Genomic DNA, 8,576 nt, shown 5'->3' on the forward strand with positions numbered 1-8,576 from the left:
ATTACACGCTAGAGTAATTCAATGAGCAGCAGCGAAACACATCCAACAAAGCTCCGGGAAGCTGTGAGCTGACCCCGGCATCCTCCCAGGGCTCAACACTACCGTTTGCACAGCTGTGAGCACAACAAAGACAACCTGCTGCAGCATCCCACATGCCGGGGATGAAACGCATCTGAGAACGCACGTCACTTTCACCCCAGACACCGGAGAGCGATTCCCGGGATATATCGGGCTTACACAGCGCCTGTGCCTCCCACCTTGCCAGGTTGTGCCCTTCAGTCCTGCCCTATCCATGTGCCGGTTTCAGGCTGTCTGCACCGTGTTTCTCCGTTACCTGTTTGCTCGGCGCCCCGCACTCGCAGGCTCCCGTTAATTGCCGCTGCCGCCCCCAGCACAGCGCACCCCGGCACCGAGCGCCGCTTCCCCGCGGTGCTCTCGGCTCCGAGCGCTCAGAGGGGCGGCTGAGGCAGGTGGGGCGGCCGGCACAGCACACACGGAGGGGATCCCAAAGAGAGATTCCCATCCCCTGCCTTGCCCAGCCGCGCCCTCCTCATCCCATCGCCCAGCGTCTCCCAAATCCTGCCCCGCCGCGCCCTGCGCATCCCCCGTTCTGCCAAGCCCCGACCCAGCTCTGCCCTTTCTCCAGGCCCTCTCCAGCCCCTTCCTCTCCCCGCTCTCGGCGCATCCCCTGCCCGACTCTGCCCCTTCCCGGCGCTGCCGGGCTCCTCCCGCTGCCGCCCATCGCCGAGCGGGACCGGGCGCGGCCCCTCCCGGGCGCTGCCCGCGCTCACCAGGACGAAGGAGCTGCGCACCGCCTCCGAGACGCTCTGCCGCAGCTCGGCCGCCGTGCCCGGCTTGCTGAGCCGCTTGGTGAACTTCCTCACTTCCGACATGGCGACATGATCCGCGCCGCGCCGAGCCGAGCCTCAGCCTCCCCCGGGCGCTCGCTCGCCGCTCCCTGGGCGGGCAGGGCCGGGCCGGGGCGGGCGGAGCCGCGGGGCGGGGCCGGGGGTCCCCGCTCGCCCCGCCCGGCCCCGCTTTGTCCCCGCCGCAGGTGCCGCACCCCGCCCGGCACACGGACACGGGACACGGACACGGACACGGCACACGGACACGGACACACGGACACGGACACGGCACACAGACACGGCACACGGACACACGGACACGGACACGGCACACGGACACACGGACACGGCACACGGACACGGCACACGGACACACGCGGCCGTGTTCGCCCTGGGGCTCCGGGGGTGCGGCGGCCGCTCGGCCAGCGGGGGCACGGCGTGCCGGGGCTCGGCCGGGGGCAGCAGCCGCCGGCTGAAGGCGCCGGACCTTTAGAACGACATCACTCGCTGCGAGTGGGGCACGAGTCCGCTCGGGATGGTGATCTCCCTGCCCTACCGGCTGTTCCTGCAAGGCTAAGCTGGATCCAGGACAAGACTTTTCTACTGAGCATCTCTGTGCTGGTTGGGGTTGTGTTAAATTTATTTTTCTCCACGGTAGCGGGCTGTGTTTTGGATTTGTGCTGGAAACTGTGTTGATTAGGGATGTTTTCCTTACCGCTGAGCAGCGTTGACACAGAATGAAGGCAAGAGCATTTCTGCTCCTCACCCCGTCCCAAAATTGCTGGGGGTGCAACAAGGAGCTGGGAGGGGACACAGTCAGGATAGCTCACCCCAGCTGAGCCGAGGGACATCCCACACCCTGTGGAATCAGACTGGTATAAAGCTGGGTCAGAAGAAGGGAGTGGGGACATTCAGACTGTCTTCCCAAGTCACCATTACTCATGAGGGAGCTCTGCTGTCCTGGGGATGGCTGAACACCTGTTTGCCCTGGGAAGTCGTGGATTAATTCCTTGTTTTGCTTTGCCTGTGTGAGTGACTTTTGCTTTACTTATTAAACTGTATTTAGTTTCCTCATTTATTCCATTCTGATTTTCCCCCACATCCCACTGGGGGGAAGGGAAGGAACAGCTGTGTGCAGCTGAGCTGGGATTAAATGAGAAAATATCCAACCTATAGATTTTGCTATTGGGAAGTGCTTTGATTACAGAGGCCATGATCACATTTGCTTGCCCAGCTGCAAAACCAAGAAGTAAGGATATGAAAAGAAGGTTCCTTAGGCTTCAACTCTTACTCCTCGTTACTTTGTCATTGTGCACTTCTTTGAGGGGTGGTGATTTTGAAATTACAGTAGAGAGCCTTTGTTTTGTTCATTAAAGCCTTTTTTTTTTTTTTACTTATTTTGTGTGTTGTGTCTTCACAGCAAGATACTAAAGTGAATGGAGTTGCCATATAGTCATAGGCATTTACACACATTGTGCCATATGATTGATTAAATACTATCTACAAGGATCTCACTGGAATTATAGGCATGCCACAAGTCACACAACATACAGAGAAATAGTTTTGATTATGAGAGCCAATCTGTAGAGGGTAATGAATACAGCCATTATGATCCAAACCATTTGAAATGTTATTTGTGACTCCTAAAGCATGCAAGCCAGTTATTGTTCTGTTTTTCAGCAGTTCACTGAAGGGGCAGCAGTCACCATTTCATGTGAAACATTGCTCTTTTTTTTTTTACATCAGAGGCAAAAAAAATCTGACATTTTATTTTTAATTATCAAATATCTATTAGATGCGGGATAGAAAAAGTTGACGAGTTAAAGAATCTGAATTTTCACAAACATGAAGCTTTTCTAAAGCTAAGTTAAATGAAAAGCAAGGGGGTGCACATTTCCAGCAGCGGCACAGTGAGGTTCACTTCCTCATCCCCACACCCATGAACGTTCTTGCAGAGATTTTATCAACCACTTCAAATCCTCACAGAACAGCTCCAGCAACTCCCCTGCAGTGAACTGACAAATAAAATGATTAGGTCTCCTTCACCTGGCCACAAAAGGACAGGTGACACAACGATGCTTGCCACAGAGTGAGGGTAGCCCCGCTCATCCTGGCTGCTGGGGAGAGCCCCTGGCCCCTGTGGTTCCTCAGAGGGGGCTGCAGGAGAGCCCACACCAGAGACTGGGGTCAACACCTGTGGCAGAACCACTTCTGCCTTCTGTTTGCTACATTAGGAACAGCTTCTGAGAACCAGAGTGTTTGTCCAGGGAAGAGAGTGCTGTGATGGTCACCTGACAAGAAATAAAACCCTCCCTAAAGCACACACTCCATTTCTTATCCAGGCAGAAGCAAAAGGCTCCTACCAAGATTATGAGCCTGGTTTGGCACCAGCATCTGAAGAGCTGCCCATCAGCATCGCACTGACCTGAGCTCAGCAGCCAGGGAACACCAGTGAACAGTGAGGCTGTTTTTTTGAAGCAAAGCATGAAAAGGAAAATAAAAGCAAAGGGAAGGCCACATCCTTCATGTGAAAACAACCTGCAGAAAACTGTGACTCCCTCTTGGGCAGACTAAACATCAGAGTAAGAGTTTCAAGCACAAAAAGTGTTAAGGCAAGACAACAGCAGCCACAGCACTGCTGTTACAGACAAACCCAGCCCTGCAAGGACTGTACTTTTCATCTCCTTTTTCACAGGGAAAAAAGGCCAGTAATGGTTTATCAGCATAAGAAAGGCACCCAAGGACACGCAGGGGCATTCTAGAAGTGCTGAGGAGTTGCACTGCCTCATAACCAAATATAACCAATTTCTTACCAATCTCAATTTCTTTCTCCAATTCAGTCAGCCATGGGGAACTCACAGATTGAAATGTGCTGCCATTTTTATCTCTTTGTCTTTTTGTTGAGACTGCAGGCCCCAATGTCATGTTGATCCCACACCTGCCTGACTGATCAGAGGGTGAGCAGCAGCAGCAGCTTGGAATTCCCAGTGAGGATACATGCTGGAAGGTGCAGCCAACCTGGACAGCACTCCTGCCACACCTCCTCCCCAGCTCTGTTGGACAGCACTGTGACTACATGAAGAGAAAATTTGCAGACGACATCATATTAGACTGATAGTGGTATCCTTCCCACTTAGCAGTAGCACTATAGCACAGAAGATGCACTAAGGAAGAATATATATATATATATATATATTTATTTTTTTTTACAAATATCTGTCAGTGCAGCTGATGCTGACATATGGTCTGGAACCACATATAGGGGACCCCTCCACAAGCCTCCCAAAGGTGCTGAAGGGTAAGTGGTAGGCTTAGATTTAATTTCTCAAGCCATCCAAGATAAAAGGCACTTAATTATCAGCCAATAATCCTGTTTTTCACTGTTTTCAATGGCTATTTGTGGGTCTTTCTATCACCTGCACATGAGCCTGTCCCAGAAAAACACTTACCTATGTGGTTAATTTAAGCAGGTGATTAACCAAGTGTTTCACTGCATTGGGGAGTGTCCTGCATTCCTGCAGGGAACCCAGATCCAGATGTGGTTTTTTTTGCTGGGCAGGAGGAGGATTACGAACACCATTATATCTTCCATTTCCCAGCTTCAAAATTCCTGTGAGATACAGCTGTGATGTTTGAATGCATTTCAAGTACTTCAAAATTACAAACAAACAAACAGACAAACCAGTAAGTGGCCTTAGAATGACATCTGCACACTGACCCTTCTTGATAGCAAAGCCAAGGCAAATCCTGCCCCAGGTTCACACATGACAAACTCCTTAAGCAACAATTTGTGTGCAGCTTGTGCCTTCTGCCAAAGCAAGGGACAAATGAAGTGCTTTGGTATCTTGATCAGACATCCCTCCTCAGCTGCACATGCAGCCAGCACTGCTGTGCTCAGGGGAAACCTGGGAAGTGTCAGGAGATACAAACACTGTGCAAGGCTAGGTATGGCAAGAGCAGCTGGCCAGACACCACAGCTGGCTGTTCCTCTCTGGGAGCCACATGCCCTGTGCCCATGGCTGGAGGTGTCAGTGTCATTAAGCAGCCGCTTGTTCGCTTCTCCAGGCCTGTGAAGGGCAGCTGCTCCAGCAGTGCACCAAGAAACTGCTCCTTAGGCTGCAAAGTCCTGGCGTTAAAGGGCTGCCCTCTGCTGACTCGTGCCTGGATGGCACAGCCACAGCTCCTGGGGATGGGAGGAGTGCCAAATCATTGCTTTTCCCAGAAGGGCACCCTCCGGGTAAGCAGTCAGCTCTGCAGGAGCACACACTGCTGCCCTTCGTGCCAGGGCTGCTGTACTCCTTGTTCACCTCCTCCAGCTCCTGGGAGTGGAAGTCACGGCAGCTGCAGGTCCATGCTGGCAGTTCCCATCAGCATCCAGCTTCCTGGAAGAGCATACAAGGGTTTGCAGGGACCCTGGGTAAGCTCCTCCTTGCACAAAGGGTCAGTGAAGTAGCACTAAGAGGCACCACCAATAATGGTCAATTCATGTGATGTCCCAGGCTGTCCTTAGCACAGCGTTAAAGAGACAATACTGACCCAGCAGTCACCAGATTTTTGTATTTTGTATTTAAAAGTTCTCCCAAAGTTTACCTCCTGAAAAATAAGGTAACTTCATTGTATCTGATTTAAGAAAATTTGACCAAGATGCTGCTTCTGAAACACCCAGCATCAACTATTTTCAGGTACAGAACTATAAAGATTAATAGCAATTCCAGCTGTCTCTAAATCCCCTCTTCTTAATTTTTCGTATGTAGCTTTTTTTTTCTGACACAGAGAACTGAGCACAGATAAAACTTCCTCACTCCATGTATTCTGCACACCCAGACACTGGAAGGGAGAGAGGTCAAGACGTGGTTGTTGGTGAGGGCCAGCACTGGTCTTACCATAGAGGTGGAGAGCCCTGACAGCAACTGCAGAGCTGCTGCCTGCAGCAGCACATCACAAATGTGCTCACACACACCAGTGACAGCACTGCCCTGGCTGCCTCACTGCCCCTGCAGGCTCCACCCCTAACCCCAGGGAGAAAGGGCAAGAACAACCTCTGGGAAATTTGGAATACCTCAAGCAGCAGATGTTTGAATCTGTTCTAGCGTTTTACTACTCTGTCAGGAAACATAAAAAACAACCCAACCATTTTTAAATGTTTATTAAAACATAGGAATTGCCTCTATGTCATTTGTGCCCATGGCCACTTGTCTTTCCACTGGATGCCACCAGGAAGTCTCCAACATTTACCTGGTCAGGAATTTTTACAGATGGCACGATCCCTCTGGGATGGCTCTTCTGCAGGGTGAACAGAGCTCTCTCTGCAGCTCTCCATAACCTGACTAGCCCTTCGCTGGACTCTCTCCAGCACATCCTTGTCTCTCTGTGTACTGGGGAGCCCAGCACTGCAGTGATGATGCCCTGGAGCTGCTGCCCCTCTCTTCTGCATCCTGCAGTAAAACTGATCAGATGGGAGCAATGGGAGGGAAGCACAAGGTTGGGTTTAAGCTGTAGAGCTCTACTGTAGCACAGTTACATCCAACTTATGAGCACTCCCCTATTTATCTTCCTCTGCTTGAAGGCTGTAAAGATCATTTACAGTAAGTGCCACACTAGAGGATTATTAACATCTCACACAACTGCCATGAGCAGCTCTCGAGCTTGGACAAAGAATACAGCAATTGACAAGTGGATACACACAGCTGTTGGACATCCCCCCTTAGGTCAAAATGCCATTGCAGCCTGGTCTCAGCCCAGTATTTTTCACAACAACTCTGTGAAAAGACAAAAGAAAAAACTCCCTGATGTTTGTTTCCTTGTATAGATATGTGAGGCCAACTGGAAAACAGTATTGGAGGGGGGAGGGGTGTCACCATTTCTCAAATAAATCTATTTCACAGTATGCTCTGCAAAGTCAAGTACTCCACAGGCCAATAAATTAATTTCTCACCCTTTCAAATTTTCTGACTTTGTTACAGCTCTTAATTATTTGTTTTCAGAAAGCAAAAGGAAGGAGCAGTTATTTCCATAAAAACAAGAGTCTTTTGAAAACCATAGGCACAAACTGAACATAGTAACAAATTGAAGCAAAGTCCAGCAGGTCTAAAAAGACAAAAATGGCATTGGGACATTTAGATATGCAAACAGAGGAAGTAAGTGGAAGAAGAATGAAAGATAACAAGGAAACACTTTCTGTGAGGCTGGTCACATACTGGGACAGGTTATCTAGGAAAAAAGTAGCATCCATCCATCCCTGGAGATACTTAAAAGGCCTGTGCAACTTGCTCTGACCTGGGTGAGCAGAGAGGATTGGACTAGAGCTCTAGAGGACTCCCTGGACCCCGAGTAACATGTGATTCTGTAACAAGCTGTTCTGTTTTCACCATAATATATCAGCCTTTATTCAGGAGGGTACTAAAGGATAAGTTTAAATTTATGCATGAACCCTACAAAACCCAAAGGAGTTACGGTTAGTGGAAGAACAAACTTTCTGGCACAGCTCTAAACATGTGCTCATCATTTACTGCAGTTAAAGACAAATTTACCCACAGGCTTAAACAAGTAGTCGTGTTCCTTTCTGAATGGCCTTTTGTGTGTTGTTCTGTACATAGCACTTGGCTTCACTTATTTTTTGTGCTCCATTTACTGAGCATTATAGTCTGAGCAGAATTCCACACCAACGCCTGAAGCACCATCACTAAAGCACACACCAGTTTCTAACCATGTGAACTGAAAAGCCTCCGCTGCAGGAGAGCAATACTATTAGCAAAATACTAGGAAAGCAAAAGTAGCAGCTACAGACATCAGTATAAAGAACATGGATCCATGACTCCAGCAGCATGTCCTCAGAACCAGTCAACAATTCCCTACAGCCTTCCAGTGTGTTCCCACTTTCACAAAATGAAGCAGCAATGTGCTTATAAGCAGTTCTCAAACAAACAAAGTATCATATACGGAACTAGAGAAAACACTTAGAAAACAGACACTGATAAAACACAAAAAAATTTGCATTGCTGATATTCCAGCCAGAAGCAGCAGGTAAGTTTACCTGAAAAGGTAACAGCTGAACATTCCTTACACTCACAGGCTTGCTTTAGCTCATTTGAAGAGTAGCCATTTTCCAACATGTATTCAGTAAATTGCTAATGAGAGACAAAAAAAGCCTAGTGGCCTTCCATGACTGATGAATTGATTCTGCCATGCCTATGGCTAATGCTCTCATATTTAAGTGTTAGCATCATGCCAGTCACAGAGTTCAGCATTGCTTTCAGTTAAAAAACAAAACCCAAAAGAATCCCACCAACCAAAAGCAAAAAGACATCCCTCCCATTTTCAACTTCAGAAAACATGACTTGTGCAACATCTAGAAATCAAATTTTAGCATGATTCAGCCACTCGATCTGTTGTTTTTGTCCCTGTGTACATGCACTGGGCTTGGTGCCCAGCTCTGAAAGAGACAAAGGTAGCAGAGACAAAGCTTTGTTTCCACCCACAGCCACTCACTGCCAGAACCAGCTGCCAGGAGCCAGCTACAGCAGAAATGAGGTGCTAAAGACCTGTGACACGCCATTCAGCTCATTTTATTGGTTCTTGGGGAATAACAGGGTTAATTCACATTTCCTACACCAAGGTCCCTCTGCAATGGCAATTCCATACTTTGCCTCCTGGGAATTCTAAATCATGTTCTGTAAGCAGAATTTTGATGACATGAATGTCAAACTTTTGTTTTTTAACAGAAGTTGT

The 8,576-nt window shown here is 48.9% G+C and overlaps 1 protein-coding gene across 3 annotated transcripts in view; it reads right to left on the reverse strand.

Annotated features, from left to right (window-relative positions):
- The window catches only part of DOCK11 (dedicator of cytokinesis 11), an 80,304-nt gene extending 79,307 nt beyond the window's left edge, over positions 1-997 (reverse strand). For all 3 annotated transcript variants that reach the window (XM_058847665.1, XM_058847666.1, XM_058847664.1), the window contains exon 1: positions 792-997. In XM_058847665.1, coding sequence (XP_058703648.1) covers positions 792-893 — 102 coding nt within the window. In that variant the 5' untranslated portion in view covers positions 894-997. The remainder of the gene's footprint in view (positions 1-791) is intronic.
- Between the last annotated feature and the right edge of the window lie 7,579 nt (positions 998-8,576).

The sequence above is a fragment of the Poecile atricapillus genome, chromosome 12, assembly GCF_030490865.1.
Source record: "Poecile atricapillus isolate bPoeAtr1 chromosome 12, bPoeAtr1.hap1, whole genome shotgun sequence".
Classification (NCBI taxonomy): domain Eukaryota; kingdom Metazoa; phylum Chordata; class Aves; order Passeriformes; family Paridae; genus Poecile; species Poecile atricapillus.